The following is a 22,166-nucleotide window of genomic DNA, read 5'->3' as shown; positions in this document are numbered from 1 at the left end:
GCCCCGGAGCGCGCGGCCCCGGCACCGGCCCGGCCCCCCCGCCCCGCGGCGGCGGCGGCGGCGACAATGGGCGCGGCGGCACCGGGCCCCTCTTAAAAGGGCAACGCGGGGGTGCCCTCCGGTGTTGGGACCGGGACCGCGGCTGGGGCCTGTGCCCGTCCCCGAGGCCGCGGCGGGAGCGCAGCCGGCTCTCCCCGGGAGTACCGGGACAGGTGAAATCAGCGCTGGCTGCTGAGCGCCTCCTCCCGCGGGGAAACGCGGTTCCCGTTCCTGTTCCGGTCCTTCTTCTGCTCCCTCTCCGATCCCGGTCCAGCACCGTTCCCGACTCCGCTCCTGCTCCCTCTCCCGCTCCCGTTTCGCTCCAGTATCGGTCTCACTCCCGCTCTGCATTACTGCAGTCGATTCCCGATTCCGCTCCCGGTTTCTTTCCAGCAGCGTTCCCGCTCTCGCTCCAATCCCAGTCCCTGTCACGCTCCTGGTCTCACTCCAGTAGAGGTCCCGTTCCCCCTCCCGGTCCCGGTTCTGGTCCCGGTCCCGGTCCCGGTGCGCGGCGGGAGCGTCGTGCGGGGCGGTGCCCGCCAGGGGGCGCCGCAGGTTCGGGCGGGGCGGGGACGGGGCGGGCTGGGACCCCCGGGCACGGACAGGGCGGACACGGGGATTTACCGGGCACGGACAGGGCGGACACGGGGATTTACCGGGCACGGACAGGGTGGGCACAGGGATTTACCGGGCACGGACAGGGCGGACACAGGGATTTACCGGGCACGGACAGGGTGGGCACAGGGATTTACCGGGCACGGACAGGGTGGGCACAGGGATTTACCGGGCACGGACAGGCTTGGCACAGGGATTTACCGGGCACGGACAGGGCGGACACGGGGATTTACCGGGCACGGACAGGCTGGACACAAGGATTTACCGGGCACGGACAGCATGGGCACAGGGGAAACACCGGGCACGGACAGGGTGGGCACAGGGATTTACCGGGCATGGACGGGCTGGACACAAGGATTTACCGGGCACGGACAGCATGGGCACAGGGGAAACACCAGGCATGGACAGGCTTGGCACAAGGATTTACTGGGCACGGACAGGGCGGACACGGGGATTTACCGGGCACGGACAGGGCGGACACAGGGATTTACCGGGCACGGACAGGCTGGACACAAGGATTTACCGGGCACGGACAGCATGGGCACAGGGGAAACACCGGGCACGGACAGGGCGGACACGGGGATTTACCGGGCACGGACGGGCTGGACACAAGGATTTACCGGGCACGGACAGCATGGGCACAGGGGAAACACGGGGCATGGACAGGGTGGGCACAGGGATTTACTGGGCACGGACAGGGTGGGCACAGGGGAAACACCGGGCATGGACAGGGCGGGCACAGGGGAAACACTGGGCATGGACAGGGTGGGCACAGAGGAAACACCGGGCATGGACAGGCTGGACACAAGGATTTACCGGGCTCGGACACGGTGAGCACAGGGGAACACCGGGCACGGACAGGGTGGGCACAAGGATTTACTGGGCACGGACAGGCTGGACACAGGGGAAACACCAGGCACAGACAGGGTGGGCACAGAGGAAACACCGGGCACGAACAGGGCGGATGCAGGGATCTCACCGGGCACCATGGGAACCCACTGGGCATGGACAGGGTGGGCACATGGAACCCACTGGACATGGACAGGGTGGGCACCCCACTGGGCATGGACAGGGTGGGCACATGGCCTCTCTCCCAGGGCTGGTGGGTGACCGCAGTTGCTGGGACCCCCTCAGCCCCCCCCTCGTGGGGAGGCTCAGAGCAAAGCCCCCCGAGCTGAGCAGGGTGGGGGATTCGGGCTGGAGCAGAGGGCAGCAGGGCTCAGCAGCACTGCGTGGGGAGAGCCATTCCCCTGGTGAGGTGTAGAAAATTGCTGCATCTCCAGGACGGTTTGGCTGAATTGAAGCAAGAGATCTCTGAAGTTTGCTCTTGGAGAATGAGGTTTTTTGGGGATGCAGAAGGGTCCTGCCTCGTGCTCCAAGCATGTGGCAGGGTTTGAGAGGGTGGGGAAGGAGAGACAAAAGGATGCTCAAGGAGATAGGAGGATCCAAGAGAGGGGAGGGAGTTCCAAGAGAAGGGAGGGAGTTCCAAGAGACTGCGTGGCCCCTCGAAGCCCCCTTTTCAAGGAGCTTCAAGGTGGGTTGGAACAAGGCTCGGGCCAATGGGGTGCCTGTAACCCCACTGATGTTTTAGGGGAGGGAATACAGGTGTGGGGTGAGCCGTACATCTTTTGGGGGGTGAGATGGAACAGTCTTCCTGACCCCAGGACCCATCCGTAGGCAGGGGCGTTGTCCGGCTAGCTGGGAGAACTGTTCTCATCCTGGCTGGGTTATTTATGGATAATCCTATTTATCTATCTTCCGCAACAGTGAGGCCTTTTGGGAAGGAAATGTTTGCCCAGAGCTGCTGCCCGCACGTGGCCGGCCTTGCCGAGGCTGTGGCCACCGTGGGGGGAGCAGGGCGCTGCTGGGTCCCGTTGCTGAGCTGACACCCAGGGCATCCACCCTCAGCCTCAGTGCCCAGGCCCCCCTCTCTGCTCCCCTTCTCAGCACCACCTCAGAACCCTTTGGAGTGACAGCAGTGGCACTTTGGCTTCGCGTGAGGCTGGCCAGGAGCCGAGCGTGGGGACCACGACCTCCCCAGGGACTGGGATCCTCACAGGAATCAGCACCCTCCTGAGAGATTGGGGCTCTCAGGAATTCCTGCAGGGCAGGGGCAGAGTGGGACCACGGTAGCTTTTGATGCCCGTCCGTGCCAGGAGCACAAGTCACCTGCGCCCAGGCACGGGCGGTGCCCGTCACCTCTGGGGTGGGGCATTGACACCCAGCACTGGCATCACCCGTGTCCTGGGACGGGGCTTTGTGCCTGCTAGGGGGGCCCTGGCACCCGGAGGGAGGTTCCTGGGAGGTACTGGGGTGTCGTGGGGCCCTGGGCTGTACCTGCGTAAGCGTTTCGGGGGGGTCACCGGTGTTTATTTGGGCGAGGCGATGCCCAGCCGGTAATGATTAACCCTGGGCTGAGCAGAGGACGAGGCCCCTCCTGCACCAGGGGACTCCGTGCCCACCCCGTGCCCCCCACCAGGCTCTGGAGCCCGTGGCTCATCCCAGGCAGATGCTGCTCCCACCCCTTCCCCGGGATGCCCGGCTACCTTCGCGCCCCGTGCCCCCGCCCGCGGCTCTCTGCCCGTGGCACCGGGACGCTGCCGGCGGCGCCTCCCCGAGCCAGGGAGGCGCGACAGACCCAGCTTGGGGGGGCTGATGCCGCGGGGGCCCCGTGGGCACGGTGGCACCCCTGTGCCAAGCGGGGCAGAACGACCCCCCCTGCCCGCAGCCGGGCGGGGCGGGGCCGCCCCACCTGCCCCAGGTGCTCCATAAAGCTCCGGCCGCTGCCGCGCTGCCAGTTCCGGATCCCTGCTGGACCGAGGCGTGTGCCAGCCACCGGCTAACGGGAGAGCAGCCGCTGCTGAGCCCCAGGAGGCGCCGGGACCCCCGGACAAGCCCCACATGGCGTTCCCCGTCTTGCTGCTGCTGCTGGTGGTGGGCACAGGTGAGGGGCTGGGGGCAGGGAGAGAGGAACGGGATCCCTTTCAAAGCGGGCACCGGGGGATCCTGGACCCGCTGGCATCCTGGCAGCAGCGCCGTTGTCACCTGTCCCGTTCTGGCTCTGGGGTGCAGCGCCCCGGCTGTGCCCAGGAAAGCTGGCACCCGGGGGCTCAGAGCGCGGCCCCTCTGCCGCGTCCGAAGGGCTCGGCCGAGGGCCGGGCTGTGCCGGGAGCAGCCGGAGCAGGCTGTGCCCGGGGCTTGCGGGCTGGAATGCAGGTGTGTCCCGGTGAGCATCCGGACCCCGGGCTCTCCTCCAGTGCTGCCTGCAGCACCCCTGGGAACTTGCCCGGGAGCTGCCTGTACTGGCCCCCAGCCAGTCTGGAGGGCACAGGGGCAGCCCAGCCTGTCCCCCACAGCAAGGGGGGCTTTGTTGGGTGGCATGCCTGAGCCCCCCGCATGTCAGGGACGCCCCAGGGTCTGCAGTGCTGGGTGTGGCACCGGTGTCAGTGCCCAGCCAGCTCCACCTGGACCCTCGGTGGTGCCACAAGTGCCCAGCCGTGGGGTGTTGCTGGTGGGGTTAGCCTCGTGAGCAACTGGCTCTTGGTTCCTGGGGGTTGTGGTGCTTCCCACAGCGTCCAGCTGATGAGCTGTTTTGGGTGAAACCTTCCCTAACTGGGCTGCAGCCGTTGACTCCTGGGGTTTCCTCCAGGTACCCGTGCCACGACCACCGAGACAACCATGGAGATGGAAACTACCGAAACGACCACCGTGGAGATGACCACGGAAACCACCAGCACCACCTGGCTGCCAAATATATACCCCAAAAGCACACGGGGCAGCCGGCCCCAAACCTCCGTCATCCCCTATGCCACTGCATTCCCTGGCACAAACACCACGAACTTCCAGTTTGGCAACCGCTCCATGTCCAACGGCACCGTGGTGCCCGTCCACAGCAGCCCAGCCATCCCCCATGCCAATGCCACCTCCAACAGCAGCAGCTGGGTGCCCCACTTTGGCACCAACGGCAGCTCTGCCACCCCCACCACCACGCACTTTGGCAGCGCCAAAGGCAACGGCAGCACCAGCGCTCAGGTCTTTCCCACCCAGATAACGTCCGAGGGCAGCACGGCTCCTGGGCAGACCCCCACCCGGGGTGGTCCCAACCCCAGCAAAACCCCAGCTGGCATCCAGCTGCTTGTCCGTGTCCCGCTGTCCTTCCGCATCATCAACAGGAGCTTCAACGAGAGCCTGCGAGACCCGGCATCGGAGGAGTACAGGAGCCTGAGCCGCACTGTCCTGGCCATGGTGAGTCCCAGCCCCACCAGCAGAGACCCTGGGCTGGCTGGGAAGGATCCCCCTCACCCTGGGGCAGAGATTTGGGGCCATGCTGGGAAGGATCCCCCTCACCCTGGGACAGAGATTTGAGGCTCTGCTGGGAAGGAGCCCACTCACCTTGGGGCAGATGTGCTGGGAAGGAGCCCCCTCACCTTGGGGCAGAGATTTGGGGTGTGCTGGGAAGGAGCCCCCTCACCTTGGGGCAGAGATTTGGGGCCATGCTGGGAAGGAGCCCCCTCACCTTGGGGCCGTGCTGGGAAGGAGCCCCCTCACCTTGGGGTAGATGTGCTGGGAAGGAGCCCCCTCACCCTGGGACAGAGATTTGGGGCCGTGCTGGGAAGGAGCTCCCTCACCTTGGGGTAGATGTGCTGGGAAGGAGCCCCCTCACCTCGTGGCTTTCCGTGGAAGCACCTGGAGCATCCGTTCTGCCAGTTCTGCATGGAGACAGGAAAGGGGGGTGTCTGTGTCCGTGGGGAGGTGGCCGTGACCTCAGTGCTTCCTTCCAGTTCGAACACGTCTTCGGCTGCACGGGCTGCATGGGCACGCAGACCTACACCGGGTGCAGCGAGCTGCGCTACAGGTGAGCAGCAGCAGCGCCAGCAGGGCTGCTGTCCTGCAGTGTACCCCCCCGGTTTGTAGCTCCTCAGGGGGCAATCCGGGTGCTGATGCCTCCTCCTGTGCAGCCAAGGCTCGGTGGAGGTCCAGTCCACCCTCGTGTTTGGGAACGGAAGCGATGCCGTCACTCCCGACGCTGCCGAGCAGCGCCTGAGGAAGAGCCTGGACCAGAATGGCTTCATCATGGGCCTGCAGCTGGACAGCATCCAGAGTGAGAGGCTGGGAGGGAGGGGATGGAGCCTGGGCGAAGCCTGGGGGGCTCCAGAAGCATTGCCCTGTCCTGGTGGAGGCAGGGGGCTGCTTGGTGCTGTGATGGGCTTGGGGATGCAGAGGGTGGGGCCAGCACAGTTTGCAGCGCCTGTGCCAGGCAGGAGGGCTCAGACCCCGGTGTCCCATCCCAGGGATCTCTCAGGGCTCTGTCCCAGTTCTGCCTGTGGTGCAGACACAGCTCTGCTCCTTTCAGGCTCCGCAGCAGTGACGTCCCCAGCTCCAGCGCCCGTGATCCCGGACTGGGCCATTGCTCTGTTGGTCCTGGTCAGCATCCTGCTGCTGTTCACCATGTTCACCTGCCTCCTGCTGATGGTGAGGCCCCATCCCTGCCCCAATCCTCACCTGCATTCTGCTGCTCGCTGCCCTGGCGCCGGCCGAGCTCTGAGCCCTCTCTCTCCCCAAGTCCACGTGCACCTGCCGCCGGAAAAGCCGCGGGAAGCTGGACCTGCTGAGCCAGAAGGACTCCTACCACCCCATGGCCGAATACCTGCAGTACCAGAGCCACGGGCGCTACGTGTCCCCCAGCAGCAAACCCAACCCCTACAGCCAGGTGAGAGCGCGGGGCTCCCCGGAGGGCAGGGCAGGTGACAGACAGAGATGGCAGGGCAGGACACGGGTGTGCGGGGACACAGCCTCAGGATACGTCAGGGAAGGTTTAGGTTGGATATTAGGAAAGAAATTTCACTTAAAGAATAATAAAATACCGCAGTTGTCTTCCCAGGGAGGTGGTGGAATCACCATCTCTGGATGTGTTTAAAAAAAGACTGGACTTGGCACTTGGTGCTATAGTCCAGTGGTGTTAGGGCACAGGTTGGACTTGATGATCTTAAAGGTCTCTTCCAACCTCTTTATTTTGAGATTCTGTGGTTCTGAGATTCTGAGATTCTGAGATTCTGGGATTCTGGGATTCCGCGATTCTGAGATTCTGTGATTCTGTGATTCTGAGATTCTGTGATTCTGTGATTCTGTGATTCTGGGATTCTGAGATTCTGAGATTCAGTGATTCTGGGATTCTGAGATTCTGGGATTCAGTGATTCTGGGATTCTGAGATTCTGAGATTCAGTGATTCCACGATTCTGAGATTCTGTGATTCTGTGATTCTGAGATTCTGGGATTCCGCGATTCTGTGATTCTGTGATTCTGAGATTCTGGGATTCCGCGATTCTGTGATTCTGAGATTCTGGGATTCTGGGATTCTTTTATTCTGCAATTCTGTGATTCTGCGATTCCGCGATTCTGCGATTCTGTGTTTCCGGGATTCTGTGATTCTGAGATTCTGAGATCCTGAGATTCCGAGATTCCACGATTCCACAATTCTGTGATTATGTGATTCTGTGGTTCTGTGATTCTGCGATTCTGCAATTCTGGGATTCTGTGATTCCGGGATTCCGCGATTCTGGGATTCTGGGAGCTCGTCACCTCGCCGGGAGGTGTGCCTAACATTCACGCCTGGCTGGAGCAGCCTGGGAGCGGCTCCGGGGAGCTCCCGCGACCTTGGGCAGCCGCTGCCGGTGCCCCGTCCCTGCAGCACCGGGGGGCTCGCTGCCTGCCCACCCTGCTCGGCTGTGCCCCACCCAGACCCTCGGGTCTCCTGCTGCCGCGGGTGGGGAGCTTGGGGCGCTGATGTGGGGGCTGAGGAGGCGATTCCCGCGGCCAGCATCCCTCATCCCACAGCAGCAGCTCCGAAACGAGCTGGAGCTGCTGCCTGGAGGTGCAAAAGGCTCTCCAAGGCGATGTGGGGTGCGGGGGGCCCCGTCCGCCTGTGCCCTGCACTCCCCCCATGCGGGGCTGTGGGCGGGGGCCGTGTCCAGCTGCTCTGGCTCCCTTCGAGCAGCTCACCCTGAGCAAATACCAGGGGCCTGGGTAAATATTTACCTTCGCACTCGCCAGGCCGGCTTATCGCTCGGGAACACGGCCGGGGCCACCGCTGCTCCTCCTTGCCACGGGGAGTGGGGGCTGGGGGCGTCCGTGGGTGCCCGTGGTTGGGGGCAGCAGCCCCACCACAGTGGGAGGATGTAGGGAAGGCTGGGCTCCAGGATGGCTTTGATGGATGGAGACGAGAGATCTCTGAAGCTGCTCTTGGGATATCAGGTTTATTTGGGATGGTGAAAGGTCTCGCTTGGAGCGTGGTAAGGCCTGAGGGATTGGAGGACAGGAGAGACAAGACGATGCTCCAGGAGAGGGGGGAAGTTCTAAGAGGGGGGAAGTTCCAAGAGAGGGGAAGATCCAAGAGAGAGGAAGTTCTAAGAGAGCATCTGGCCCCTCAGAGACCCCTTGTCAGGGGGCTTCAAGGTGGGCTGGAACAAGACTTGGGCCAACGGGGTCACAGACGCCTGATGCTTCAGGGGAGGGATACAGGTGTGGGATGAACTGTGCATTTTGGGGGTTGAGATTGAGTAGTCCATTTGATTTTTGGACCTATCTGTAGGTAAGGGCATTGTCCAACCAATAGGGGGGATTGTTTTCATCCTGGCTGTACTATTGTGAATCTTCTGCCAGGCAATCATATTTATTCTTGCCCATAGTGGCCGTGGAGAGGGTGCAGGTCTTCCTGTGCTGCCTCAGCCAAATCCTGACACCCCCCCTCATCTTTCCTGCCCCGAAGGTGGCCGGCGGCAGCACCACGAGGGCCGGCACCTTCACCTACACCAACCCCGCCGCCGGCTCCGACAACCTCTGAAGGGCGAGCAGGGAAGGAGGGCGGCTGCCCAGGGAGCAGCAGCGGCCCCCGGGCGCATCCCCCGGTGCTGCTCGGCCGTGGGCAGCGGGAGCCCGATGGTTTCTGGAGCAGCCGGATTCGTGCACGTGCCAGAAGTGGATGGACGAAGATCGGCGGCGGGAGGGAGGGTCCCGCACGCCCCACGGTCCCCGCACTCGCTTGGCTTTGCAACCCTGCTGCGTGCCGGGGCGGGTGGAGGGCTGGGCTGGTGCTCCCCCCTGCTCTTTTCGTGGTGTTGTTTTCTATAAATATCTCCATTTGCGGGGTGGCAGGTCCTCGGCTGGGGTGTATTTATCGCGGTTAAAATAAAAGGATGGGGGCAGCCATGTGGCCCCTGCTGTGGTGTGCCAGGGGGGCTTCTCTGGGGTGGTGAATCCCCCCGACGTGGCTGTCACCCACCTAGGTGGCCTCGGCTTGGGTGGTGGCTCTTGTTTCCCATTCCAGGCAGTCCTGGCGGTGTCACCGCGTCCCTGGTGCCCGCACGCCTCTGGATGTGACACGTCCTGCCAGCCCCCGTCCCTCTCACCCCTCCCGCGCTCTCGGTTTCTGCTCGGGATTTAACGTGTCTCGGGTTTCTGCTCGTGATTTAACGTGTCTCCTTTGACATGTCCGGTTTCCCGGTGGCTGCACAGGTGGAATGCAGTGCAGCTGCACGCGTGTCCCTGACTGCGTGCGGCGTGTCCTGCTCCCCTGCCCTGCCCGCGCGGGCTCGGGCTCTTCCAAACACTCAGTGAGCCCAAAAAAGGCTCTGGGGGTGCTGGAAGAAGAGGCTGCGTGGCAGCACCGGGGCACAAAGCTGTGGAGCAGCCGTCCCTGGAGCACGGCGGTGGCCCCCTGGCAGCCCCAGTCGGAGCCGGGCTTGTTCCTGGGCACTGGGAGTGTTTTGGCAACCACTGAAAAGGCAGAAAAACAAGGAAAGCAAACCTTCTCCAAAGAAAGCCCGTGTGGGCGCAGGCACGGAGCCAGGGCTCGGCCGGGAGCAGCCCCAGGACCAGCCCAGCAGCGGGACGCTGACGGAGCCCTCGGCCACAGAACGTGGGCCTGGGTGGGGCCCATGGCTGTGCCAGGTGCCCAGGAACCCTGGCACGTGCTGGGAGCTCTCAGAGCTGTGCTGGGCTGCGGGCCAGGGGCTGGGGGTCTCCGGAGCACAGGGGGTGCCCTCAGACTGTTGGGGGGGGCACTGATGGGGGTCTGGCTCAGTGCAGCACCCCCCACGCCCAGATCCGTTCTGCCAGCTGGGCACGGGGCTGTGTGCCTAGGAGAGGGGACGGGGTGTGCCTGGCACTGCTGCTGCCCCACTCAGCCCCCCCAGCCCTGGGCAGGGCCCCAGGAATCGGAGCAGGGGCCAAATTTGCAGGGCTGGGCCCTACAAAGGGTTGGGTGACCACAGAGAGCTCAACCCCCTCCCCGTCCAGCTTCAGGACTGGGACCTCCAGGGACTGGGACCCACCTGTGGCCCCTCCAGCTGCCCTGCAGAGCACCCAGGCTGGGGGGGTGCAGCTCCAACACCCACCCTGAGAAGGTGCCTCAGCACCCAGCCCTGTGACCCCACAGACCCCACAGTCCTGAAACCCCTCAGCCCTGTGACCCCACAGCCCTGAGACCCCACAGACCCCACAGCCTTGTGACTGCACAGCCCCGAGACCCCACAGCCCCGAGACCCCCCAGACCCCACAGCCCCGAGACCCCCCAGCCCCCCTGGCTGGGCTGGCTGCCGTGGGGCTCCCCGGCAGTGCTGAGGGAGTTTGTTCTGGGCTCCATGGGGAGATGTCCCATCCAGGAGCCCCCCGACAGCCGGAGCTGGAGTGGCAGTGCCCACGTGGCCGGGCAGAGCTCGGGGAGGACCTGACACGTCAGCACTGCTGGGCAGGGCTGGCACTTGCTGGCCACGGCCCAAAGGACAGCCCGGCCCCATGGCCCCGGTCCCGTGCACGCCACTGGACACGTGCCCCTGGACAGGCTGGGCCCACGGCGCCAGGGCCAGCCCAGCCCTGCAGCCCTGAGACCCCATGGACCCCACAGCCCTGAGACCCCATAGACCCCACAGCCCCGTGACCCCACAGCCCTGAGACCCCACAGCCCTGTGACCCCACAGACCCCACAGCCCTGAGACCCCGCAGACCCCACAGCCCTGAGACCCCACAGACCCCACAGCCCTGAGACCCCATGGACCTGAGACCCCACGGACCCCACAGCCCCATGACCCCACAGCCCTGAGACCACACGGACCCCACAGCCCTGAGACCCCCTGGATCCCACAGTCCTGAGACCCCACAGCCCTGTGACCCCACAGACCTGAGACCACACAGCCCTGAGACCACACGGACCCCACAGCCCTGAGACACACACAGACCCCACAGCCCTGAGACCACGGACCCCACAGCCCTGAGACCCCACAGACCTGAGACCCCACAGACCCCAAAACCCTGTGACCCCACAGCCCTGAGACCCCACAGACCCCAAAACCCTGCGACCCCACAGCCCTGAGACCCCACCACCAACCCAAACCCAAGGTCCCCACATCCCTTGGCACCCTGACCCCGTGCCCAGCCTGGCCCCATGGCCCCTCAGTGCCAGGGCGGCTCCGGAGGAGTCTGGCATTGCAGTTTATTGTAGGAAACCATGAAAATACAGTGTTTGTTGTAGCAGAACCCAGGAGAAACGACAGCAGCTCAGCCAGGTCCCGCTGTGGCACTGCTGCCACGGCCCCCACGGTGCCTGGGGCTCCCTGGCCGGGCTCACACCCAGACCCTGCAGCCCCAGCCCACCCCGGCCACAGGGCTGGGTGTAACAGGAGCCCAGTGCAGGGCTGGCCAGGCACGTTCCTCCCCCAGGACAGGGCAGAGCAGGCGGCACCGCGGTGCCCAGCAGCCCACGGGAGGGACCCCACGCTGGCCGTGCCCAGGGGCTGCAGCCAGACGACCCACGTTGAAAATGAGCCATTTACAAAACACCTTCACACCTTGTTCCAGCCCAGCCTCCCCCACCCCGCCCCAGCCCTCTCCCCCACCCCAGCTGCCTCCCCCGCCCCAACCAGCACCCAGCCTCTGCCCTGCAGTGTCACCCCACCGTCACCTTCCACCCCCCTCCCTGCGCAGCCCCGTCCCCCTCCCTGACCCATCTCTAGGGCCGACCCTGTGCCAGCCCTGCCCAGAGCAGCCTGGGGCTGAGCTGGAGCTCGGGGCAAGCGGACAGGGTGAGGAGGGGACGGCAAAGCTGTCCCCGTCCCCCCGTCCCACAAAACAAACACCTGGCCTGTCCCCAGCGGTGGCAGGGCCGCCCCTGCTCCGCTCTGCTCCCACGTGTGTCCCCCATGGGGCACGTGGGGACCGCGGGCATGGCTCAGTCCAGCTTGGCGAAGTTCCCGATGGTCACTTTCCTCTCCTGCTTGTTGGCCACCAGCTCCTGGAGGTGCAGGGCCCCCCCTCCGATGAAGCAGAAGGCGGGGCAGACGGGCCCCGAGCAGTCCACGCCGCACTCCCAGAGCTCGCGGAAGGACACGGCGTCGTAGAAGCTCACCTTGCCCTGCTCGTAGTCCAGGCAGATGCCAATGCGAGGGGGCAAGGGCACGGTGCAGCCGTTGGGGTCGCGGGACGTGAGGGCCGAGCCGTGCGACAGCAGGATCTTGCCCATGCCGATGGTGAGGAAGGCGTAGGGAGGAGGAGCCTCCACCGTCGTGTCCTCTGCCCCGCTGTCGTGGCCACTGTCGGGGTCGTACCTGTGGGACGGGGACAGGTCAGCCTGGGGTAAGAACATCCCGGGGCACGTCCCAGTGCCTGCTGGGGAGGGGTAAGAACAAACCCTGCACCCCCAAAGCGCCGCGCTCACCTGGGGCTCACCACGTCCTGCGGCACCTGGAACCACTCCTGCAGTTTGCTCTCCAGCCCCACGCCCACCTTGACCAGGTAGGAGCTGGGGTCCACGCAGCAGGCCCAGTAGCTCTTGCCCTGGGTGATGGCCACGTCGCCGATGACCAGGTCGATGGAGAGGTGGCAGCTGGTCATCAGGCGCTCGGCGGCGAAGAGCATGGGGATGCCGGGGACGCTGCGCACCGCGCGCTGGTCCTTGCTGATGGCCAGCCGGTCCCGGTTGAAGCCCCAGCGGTTGTCCAGGAAGAAGTTGAGGACTGCAGGGAGCAGAGAGGAGAAAGGTGAGCAGCGCAGCACAGCGGGGCGCTCCGTGCTGATCCCAGCACCCATCCCCTCTCACCTGGGGCGGGCGGCGTGTGCAGGTAGATGTCCTCGCTGTAGTCCCCGAAGCCCGCCTTGTTGTAGCCCTTCACGCGGAGCACGTAGACGCTGTCGGTGTCCAGGTACTCGACGAGGGCGCAGGTGCCCCTCACCTCCTCCCGCCGCTGCCACAGCTTCAGCCCCTTGGCCTTGGCGTCGGTCTTGCGGAACTCCACGGTGTAGTGCCAGGCGGGCGGCGAGTGCTGCGGCAGCCGCCAGCACAGGAAGATCTGGTCGTAGGTGTAGGTGCGCTGCGTGTCGATGACGGGGGCCTCGGGCGCTGCGGGGAGAGGCAGCGGCGGCGGGCGTCAGGCAGCGTCCCCCCACCCCGCGGGCAGGGAGGCGGCCGGACGCGGGGAAGGGGCATTCCGGACGGACGGACGGGCGGACGGACGGACGCACAACCAGCGGAGTCTAAGAGGGGTCTGACTGCGGAGACCGTGCGTCGGCACCGGAGGAGAGCGAGAGTCGGGGAGACAGAGGAGCTGCTGCTGTGGGGCTCCAGGGACCAGACAGGCCGAGTGCAAGTCAGGAGGGAGGAGAGAGAGAGAGAGAAAAAGTGGAGGCAGCAGGAGAGGAGGAGGAGGAGGAGGAGATGGGGATGGAGGGTGGGAGAAGGTACCGGCAGGAACAGAGGCAGGGTGGGAAGGGGAGATGAAGGGTGGCAGGTGGAAGAGGGGTTAAGGAAAGGATGGGAATGGGGCGAGGAAGAGAAAGGGAACAGGATGGTGAGGGAGGTAGAAATGGGGCAAGGAGAGGGATGGAGATGGGGAGAGGAAGAAATGGGGTGAGAGTAGGATGGAAATAAAGAGAGGAGAATGGAAATGGGGCAGCAATAGGGCAAGGAGGATGTGGGAATGGGATGCAGAAAGGGAAAGAAATGGGGTGAGCAGGATGGAATTGGGGTGAGGAGGCAGATGGGAATGGGGCAAGGGGGGAAAGAAATGGGATGGGGAGAAAGGTGGAAATAGAGTGAGGAAGAAGATGGAAATGGGGTGAAAGTGGGAGAGAAATGGGTGCAGAGAAGAACATAAATGGGGGAGGAATGTGGACTAAATGGGGTGAAGGGGGGACAAATATGGGGCAAGGAAGGGAAAGAAAATGGGACAAAAGGGGGAAGAAAATGGAACAATTAGAGGGGTGGAAATGGGGCAAGGAGAGGTGAAAATGGAGCAAGAAATGGGATAGAAATGGGCTGAGATTGGGGTGGAAATGGGCTGAGACTGGGGAGGAAAAGGGCTGAGACAGGTGGGAATGGAAAGTGGGGGAATGGAAATGGGATGAGAAGAAAGTGGAAAAAGGGCAAGGATGGCGTTGAAATGGGGCAAAGGAGAGCGGAAATGGGATGAGGAGGGAGCACAAAATTGGGTGATGGAAGGGACAGAAGTGAGGTGAGGATGTGGACAGAAGTAGGGTGAGAGTTGAACAGAAATGGAGTGAAGAGTGGGATGGGAACAGGGTGAGAGGGGACAGAAATGGGGTGAGGAAGAAAATGGAAAGAAGGCAAGAGGGGATGGAAATGGGGTGAGAGAGGGCAGAAATGGGGCAAGGAAGGGGATGGAAATGGGGTGAGAGAGGACAGAAATGGGGCAAGGAAGGGGATGAAAATGGAGTGAGAGAGGACAGAAATGGGGCAAGGAAGGGGATGGAAATGGGGTGAGAGAGGACAGAAATGGGGCAAGGAAGGGGATGGAAATGGGGTGAGAGAGGACAGAAATGGGGCAAGGAAGGGGATGGAAATGGGGTGAGAGAGGACAGAAATGGGGCAAGGAAGGGGATGGAAATGGGGTGAGAAGGGAGAGAAATGGGGCGAGAGGGGGATGGAAATGGGATGAGGATGGGGATGGAAATGAGGTGAGAGGGGGATGGAAATGGGGTGAAAGGGGAATGGAAATGGGGTGAGAGGGGGCAGAAATGGGGCAAGGAAGGGGATGGAAATGGAGCAAGGAGTGGGACAAATAGGGAGAGAGGGGATGGAAAGGGGGTGAGAAGGGGCAGAAATGGGGCAAGGAAGGGGATGGAAATGGAGCAAGGAGTGGGATAGAAATGGGGCGAGAGGGGAATGGAAGTGGGGTGAGGATGGGGACAGAAATGGGGTGAGGATGGGCACAGAAATGTGGAGAGAGGGGGATGGAAATGAGCTGAGAAGGGACAGAAATGGGGCAAGAGGGGGATGGAAACGGGGTGAGGATGGGGATGGAAATTGGGTGAGGATGGGGATGGGAATGTGGCGAGAGGGGGTGGGAGGGCAGGAGGGGCGGCAGATGGAGGAGGCAGAGCCAGCGGCTGCCAAGGCCAGCGGGCAGGACGGGGATGGAGGGGATGGAAGGGATGGAGGGGATGGAGGGGATGGAGGGGATGGAGGGGATGGGGGGGATGGAGGGGATGGAGGGGATGGAGGGGATGGAGGGGATGGAGGATGGCGGCGGAGCGGGGCCGGGGCTGGGAGCAGGATGGAGGGATGGGAAGAGAGAGCGGGGGCGGCTCTGGGGCAGGGGTGTGACTTGCCTCAGTTACTTCGGTGACGCCTCGGCAGCGGCCGCAGCCTATAAACAAAGAGAGGTAGAAGCAGGTCTGAAACGGGTCGCCAGACCCTGGCAGGGCCACGCGGCTCCTGCCCTGCGGGAAGCGCCTGCCCGGCGGCGGGGCAGCTCCGTACTCACCCTCCGGCACTGCTGCCACCCTCACCTGGCACCACGGCCCTGCCTGCCTGCCCCGGCTGCCCTGGCACAGGGCAGGGGTATTTCTGGGGGCTGCTGGGGCGGGGGCTGTCCCTGACGGGGAGGGGGCACCGGCACATCCGCGAGGTGGCTGAGCCGCGGCTCCGAGGCGGGCAGGGACCCGCTCTGCCCGCAGGGGCTGTGCCTCGGCACGGGGCACAGCCGGTGCCCGGCTCCCGCTGCCTTTACCTCGGATGAAGGCCAGGTCAGTGAGCAGCTTCAGCTCCCTGCTGACATCCAGCTGGAAGTGGCTGAAGGAGGCGTTGGCTGCAGGACGGAAGCTCTGCAGCGAATCGGTGGCCCTGAGGATCCTGCAGCACAGGGGAGAGGGGATATCAGGCTGCCACCTCGGGCACCAGAGGGTCCCAACACCCCTGGCAGCTCAGTACCTGTTGTGCAGCTGCTTGGCAGCCTGGACAAAGCAGGGGTGGTCAGTCTCCTTCAGCACCTCCTGGGCATAGCCCACCATGCCCGAGTTCTCCAGCATGGCCTGGTGCTCCCGGATCTGGCCGTGCAGGCTGGCCAGCCGCTCCTGCTGGCACTCCTCGATGGCCTGCAGCAGCGTGGCACGCTTCTCCTCCAGCATGGCACAGAGCCCCTGGATCAGCTGGGACACCTCTTCCTTGGCCTGTGAGCCGTTTACCTGCCGGGCACGGACACGGCAGGGTCGGCGTGTGGCACGTCCTGGCATCAGAGGGGACTGGGCTGCCTGTGCCACCCCTGCCCAGGGACAGCTCAGGGACAGATGGGCATCCTCTGCCCTTACCTCCGTGTGCTTCACCGTCTCCTCCAGCTCAGCAATCTGGGTCTGCACCGTGTCCTGGCTGCTCAGGATGTAGGCGAGGCTCTTTGTCAGCTTCTCCTGCAAGAAGGTGATGAGATGGCGCCAGCAGCCCCCGCCCCACACCCCTCCCCTCTGCACTGGGGCTCTGTGGTGCCCCAAATTCCCCGCAGAGCCCCAGCCTGGCCCCAGGAGCTCTTACCCTGAGGGCCTGGTAGGCGCTGAGCACCGGGGTGATCTTGTGGCTGGTGTGGGTGCGGCGCACGCGGCACAGCTGGCACACCAGCCGCTGGCAGGTCTTGCAGTAGTGAGTCACCTCCTCCTTGTGCTCCGGGCACATCAGCCCCTGCACGGGCACAGCGGGGCTCAGCGGGGCCCTGCACCCCCCTGCAGCCCCGCAGAGTCCCAGCCCTGCACCCCACATCTCCAGAATCACAGAATGGCTGGGGTTGGAAGGGGATCTTGAAGATCATCTTGTCCTAACCCGTGTGACACGAGCAGGGACATCCTCACCACTTCCAGGGGTGTGGCATTCACAACTTCCATGGGCAACTTGTTGCAGGACCACATCACCCTCACTAGAATAATTTTTTTACTGATATCTAACCTAAACTCATTCTCTTTCAATCTGAACCGTTGCCCTTTGTCCTGTCATTCCAGGCTCTTGTAAACGGTCTCGCCCCATTTTTCCTAAAATTGCCTTCAGACACCAGAAGGCCACAATTTGGTAACCCCAAAGCTTCTCCTCTCCAGGCTGAACCATCCCAACTCTCCCAGCCTTAACCAGGGCGGGAGGACCCACCTTGGGGCGGAAGGTGAGGGTGGGGGGCGTGGGCTCATGCTGGGCTTTCTGCGTGCCCCAGGGGTGGTAGAGCTTGAAGCACTCATTGCAGAAGCTGGACTTGCACTCCGTGCAGCCCTTGGTGGCCTCCAGCTGCGGGGGCTTGCAGAACTGGCACATGATGGCCGCGCTGATGTTGATGGTCTGCCGGTAGCGCTCCACCACCCGCTCCAGCGTCAGGTTGCGGAAGAGGCTGCCCAGGCCCCGCTCGCCCAGGTCCACGTCCCGCTGGCAGGCGGGGCACGGGAAGCTGACGGTCTGGGGGTGCACGGCACCCCGCTTGCGCCCCGGGTAGGTGCCGAAGCCTGTGGGAAGGAGGCAGGGGTGGGGGTCAGCAGGGCACGGAGTCCCTCAGCCCTCTCCCGGGGGGAGCCCAGGGTGCTGTCCCCGTGCCCACCGCCATCCCTTCCTGTTGGTCCTGCTCCCAGTGCCTCCAGCCATCCCTGTCCTTGTCCTCTCCAGCCATCCTCATGCTCTCTGCTGTTCTTCTTCCCACTGCCATCCCCTCCAGCCATTCACCTCCCCTCCAGCCATCCCTGTTCCCTCCAACCATCTCTGTCCTCATCTCCTCAGCCACCCAGTGCTCTCCAGCCACCCCTGTCCCCTCCAGCCATGCCCATCTCCTCCAGCCATCTCTGTCCCCTCCAGCTGTCACCATCCTCTCTGGCTGTCCCAAACCCCTCCAGCCATCCCTGTCCCCATCTCCTCCAGCTGTCCCAAACCTCTCCAACCAACCCTGTCCCCATCTCCTCAGCCACTCCTGTTCCCTCCAACCATTTCTATCCCCTCTGCTGTCCCCATCTCCTCCAACCATCCATCCCTATCCCCTCCAGCCATCCCCCTCTCCTTCAGCCATCTCTGTCCCATGCAGCTGTCCCAAACCCCTCCAGCCATCCCTGTCCCCATCCCTTTAGCCACTCCTGTCCTCTCCAGCCATCTCTGTCCCCTCTGGTGTCCCCATTTCCTCCAACCATCCATCTCTGTTCCCTCTGACTGTCCCAAACCCCTCCATCCATCCCTGTCCCCATCTCCTCAGCCGCTCCTGTCCCCTCTAACTGTCCCCATCCCCTCTGGCTGTCCCAAACCCCTCCAGCCATCTCTGTCCTCACCCCCTCAGCCACCCTTGTCCTTTCCAGCCATCTCCGTCCGCTCCAGCCATCCCTGTCCCATCCAGCCATCCCTGTCCCATCCAGCTGTCCCAAACCCCTCCAGCCATCCCTGTCCCCATCCCTTCAGCCACTCCTGTCCTCTCCAGCCATCTCTGTCCCCTCTGATGTCCCCATTTCCTCCAACCATCCATCTCTGTTCCCTCTGGCTGTCCCAAACCCCTCCATCCATCCCTGTCTCCATCTCCTCAGCCACTCCTGTCCCCTCCAGCCATCCCCATCTCCTCCAGCCATCTCTGTCCCCTCCAACTGTCCCCATCCCCTCTGGCTGTCCCAAACCCCTCCAGCCATCTCTGTCCTCACCCCCTCAGCCACCCTTGTTCTTTCCAGCCATCTCCGTCCGCTCCATCCATCCCTGTTCCCTCCAGCCATCCCTGTCCCCATCTCCTCCAGCTGCCCAAACCCCTCCAACCAACCCTGTCCCCATCCCCTCAGCCACTCCTGTCCCCTCCAGCTGTCCCCATCCTCTCTGGCTGTCCCAAACCCCTCCAGCCATCCCTGTCCCCTCTGGCTGTCCCAGACCCCTCCAGCCACCCTGTCCCCATCCCCTCAGCCACTCCTGTCCTCTCCAGCCATCCCTGTCCCCTCTGGCTGTCCCAAACCCCTCCAGCCCTCCCTGTCCCCATGCCCTCAGCTACCCCCACCACCTGCAGCCAGCCCTGTCCCCCTGTTGTCCCTCCTGCAGCCCCTCCAGCCCCACCTGACTTGAGCAGGCGGTCCAGCCGGTCGGGCTTGGGGACAGCCCTGCGGCCCAGGCGGGGGCTGCGGGTGGACGGGGTGGCTGCAGGCGAGGTGGGCTCCGAGGTGGGGTCGCAGTAGAGGTGGCCGTGCTGCAGCAGCACCTCGCTGGCACACACGTGGCACACGTTGTGGGTACAGGGCAGCGCCAGCGGCTGCTTGTACATCTCCTTGCACACCGGGCACACCAGCTCCCGCTCCATGTTCTTCATGCTGGTCTGCGGAGAGAGCGGGAGCGTCACCCGCCGGGGACACAGAAGGGCCAGGAGCAGAAGGGACCAGCACCGGGGCCAGGATCAGCACCAGGACCAGGATCAGGGCCTGGGACCAGCACCGGGGCCAGGACCAGCACCAGGGCTGAGATCAGGGCCTGGGACCAGCACCGGGGCCAGGATCTGAGCCATGACCAGCACCGGGGCCAGGACCAGCACCGGGACCAGGATCTGAGCCATGACCAGCACCGGGGCCAGGACCAGCACCGGGACCAGGATCTGAGCCATGACCAGCACCGGGGCCAGGACCAGCACCAGGGCTGGGATCAGGGCCTGGGACCAGCACCGGGGCCAGGACCAGCACCAGGGCTGGGATCAGGGCCTGGGACCAGCACCGGGGCCAGGACCAGCACCAGGGCTGGGATCAGGGCCTGGGACCAGCACCGGGACCAGGATCTGAGCCATGACCAGCACCGGGGCCAGGACCAGCACCGGGACCAGGATCTGAGCCATGACCAGCACCGGGGCCAGGACCAGCACCAGGACCAGGATCTGGGCCAAGGCCAGGACACGAACACCAGGGCCAGGACCAGCACCAGGGCGAGGATCAACATCAGGGCAGAGATTAGCACCAGGACCAGGATCTAGGTCAAAACCAGCACCAGGGATGAGATCAGCACCAGGACCAGGATCAGGGCCAGGACCAGCACCAGGACCAGGATCAACATCAGGGATGAGACCAGTACCAGGGCCAGGACCAGCACGAGGGACAGGATCAGAATCAGGGCTGGGACCATCACTATGGCTGGGATCAGGGCCAGGACCAGCACCAGGGCTGGGATCAGCACCAGGGCCAGGATCAATGTCAGGGCTGAGACCAGCACCAGGACCAGAACCAGGAACAGGATCAGAATCAGGGCTGGGACCATCCCTATGGCTGGGATCTGGGCCAGGACCAGCACCAGGGCCAGGATCTGCATCAGGGCTGGGTTCAGCACCAGGGCATGGAATTAACAGCAGGGCCAGGATCAGCAACAGGATCAGGCCCAGTACGGGATCCGGGCTGGGATGGAGACAAGGACTGGGACCATCATCAGGGCAATGATGACGCCTGGGAGCAGCACCAGGGATGGGATGAGGACACCAGGACCAGCAGCAGGAGGAGGATCAGGGCTGCCACTGCGATGAGGAATGGAGCTGGGATCAGCAGCAGGGCCAAGACCAGAGTCAGCACTGGAACCACAGCCAGGAGCAGGGCCAGTGTCAGGACCAGCACTGGGATAGGGGCGAGGACTGGGCCCAGCATCATGGGCAGGATCAGGCCTGGGAGCAGTCTGAAAAATGTCAGGGTCAGCACCAGGATGAAGCCCTGGGCTGGACTGGGGCCACACCAGGAGCAGGACTGGGGCCAGCACTGGCACCAGGACCAGCATCAGAGCCAGGATCAGGCCTGGGAGCAGCAGCTGGGCCAGAATCAGGACCAGGATTGGGATCAGAACCTGGATGGGACCCAGGCCTGGTATGGGGATGGGACTGGGGCTGGGCCCAGAGCAGGGCCAGGATCAGACCAATATCAGGACTGGCAGTGGAATGGGGATGGGGGCACCACTGGGATCAGCACCAGGATGGGCCCGGGGCTGGGATGGGGATGGGGACTGGGATGGGAATGAAGACCAGCACTGGGAATAGTGCCAGGATGGGCCCAGGGGTGGGATGGGGATGGTGGCTGGGATAGGGATGAAGACCAGACTAGGAATAGTGCCAGGATGGGCCCAGGGCTGGAATGGAGATGGGGACTGGGATGGGGATGAGGACCAGCACTGGGAATAGTGCCAGGATGAGCCTAGGGGTGGGATGGGGATGGGGACTGGGACTGGGATGAATACCAGCACTGGGATCAGCACCAGGATGGACCCAGGGGTGGGATGGGGACTGGGATGGGGATGGGGACCAGCACTGGGAATAGTGCCAGGATGGGCCCAGGGCTGGGATGGAGATGAGGACGGGGATGGGTGTGGGATTGGAACTGGGATGGAGACGGACATGGGGGCCAGGATGGAGATGGGGACTGGGGCTGGACCCACATCGGGGCCCGAACTGGCCCCGCCACTGCGACCAGCGCCAGGACCGGGCTGGCCGCCGAGATCGGGGCCGGGATGCGGCCGCCCTCCCCGCAGCCGCTGCTCCCGGCTCGGTCACGGCTCGGTGTGGGGGGGTCCCGGTGACGGACTGCCCTCCCGGGGGTCGCTGCGGTGAGTCGGGGTGCGGGTCCGCTGCCCGCCCACCCCTCAAGGGCATCGCCCTCCCCCCCCGCCGGTCCCCGCCGCGTTGCCACGGCGACCCGGTCCCGGAGGAGCCCCGTCCGCCCCCCGCCGCCACCGCGGCCGCTCACGCTGATGCGGACGAGCGCGTCCATGATGGAGGTGAAGGTCTGCAGGTCCTCGCCCTCGGCCATGGCTCCGCTACCCGCGCCCGTGCCTGCGGCGGCGGCAGCAGCGGCGGCGGCGGCAGCAGCGGCGGCCGCGATCGCCCCGGTGCGTTGCAGGGAGCGGCGGAGCCGGGGGGAGGGCGGGGGGCGGCGGCGCGCATGCTCGGCGGCGCCCTCCCCGCCGGCACCGGAGGGCGGTGGAGACACCGGAGGGGCGGCACCGGTGTGGTGGGCAGGGGGGCGGGGAGCGCGGGGATGCTCTGGGTGCACCCCCGGGCATCCCCCGACGAGCCACGCTCGGGGAGCGGCGCCGGGGGCGGGCTGCGGGCAGGATGAGCATGGCACCGGTACCGGCGGTGCTCCCGGGGTCGCTGCCGGTGCCGGTGTCCCGTGCCCGCGCTGTTCCCGTCCCCGCCGCCAGAGGGCGCTCCGGGGGCGGCGTGGAGCTGCAGTGCCGCTCCCGGCCGCCGGGGGGCGCGCGCTGGGAGGGGCGGGGCCGCGCCCCTCGCGCACGCGC

At 64.6% G+C, this 22,166-nt stretch overlaps 2 protein-coding genes across 3 annotated transcripts; one reads left to right on the top strand and one right to left on the bottom strand.

Moving 5' to 3' along the window:
- Positions 1-2,960: 2,960 nt before the first annotated feature.
- MUC1 (mucin 1, cell surface associated) lies at positions 2,961-8,495 on the top strand. Its single transcript, XM_077789398.1, has 7 exons — positions 2,961-3,598; positions 4,304-4,899; positions 5,436-5,509; positions 5,613-5,755; positions 5,993-6,126; positions 6,218-6,364; positions 8,421-8,495. Exons 1-7 carry the CDS (start codon positions 3,556-3,558, stop codon positions 8,493-8,495), a joined length of 1,212 nt encoding a protein of 403 aa, XP_077645524.1. The 5' UTR covers positions 2,961-3,555.
- Positions 8,496-11,744: 3,249 nt separating this feature from the next.
- Positions 11,745-21,780, bottom strand: TRIM46 (tripartite motif containing 46). Of its 2 annotated transcripts, none has more exons than XM_077789395.1 (10): positions 21,614-21,780; positions 18,972-19,222; positions 17,067-17,410; positions 16,467-16,610; positions 16,250-16,345; positions 15,873-16,126; positions 15,673-15,794; positions 12,744-13,043; positions 12,363-12,660; positions 11,745-12,252 (listed from the first exon to the last, which is right to left on the bottom strand). In XM_077789395.1, the coding sequence occupies exons 2-10, from the start codon at positions 19,219-19,221 to the stop codon at positions 11,877-11,879; spliced, it is 2,184 nt and encodes a 727-aa protein (XP_077645521.1). In that variant the 5' UTR covers position 19,222; positions 21,614-21,780; the 3' UTR covers positions 11,745-11,876. The 2 variants fall into 2 exon arrangements, with proteins under 2 accessions (XP_077645521.1, XP_021387848.1); XM_021532173.2 differs by having other exon boundaries at positions 18,972-19,227; positions 21,614-21,779.
- Between the last annotated feature and the right edge of the window lie 386 nt (positions 21,781-22,166).

The sequence above is a fragment of the Lonchura striata genome, chromosome 33 (assembly GCF_046129695.1).
Source record: "Lonchura striata isolate bLonStr1 chromosome 33, bLonStr1.mat, whole genome shotgun sequence".
NCBI lineage: Eukaryota > Metazoa > Chordata > Aves > Passeriformes > Estrildidae > Lonchura > Lonchura striata.
Note: the sequence above shows the minus strand (reverse complement) of the source record. Positions and strands in the feature narration are given on the sequence as shown.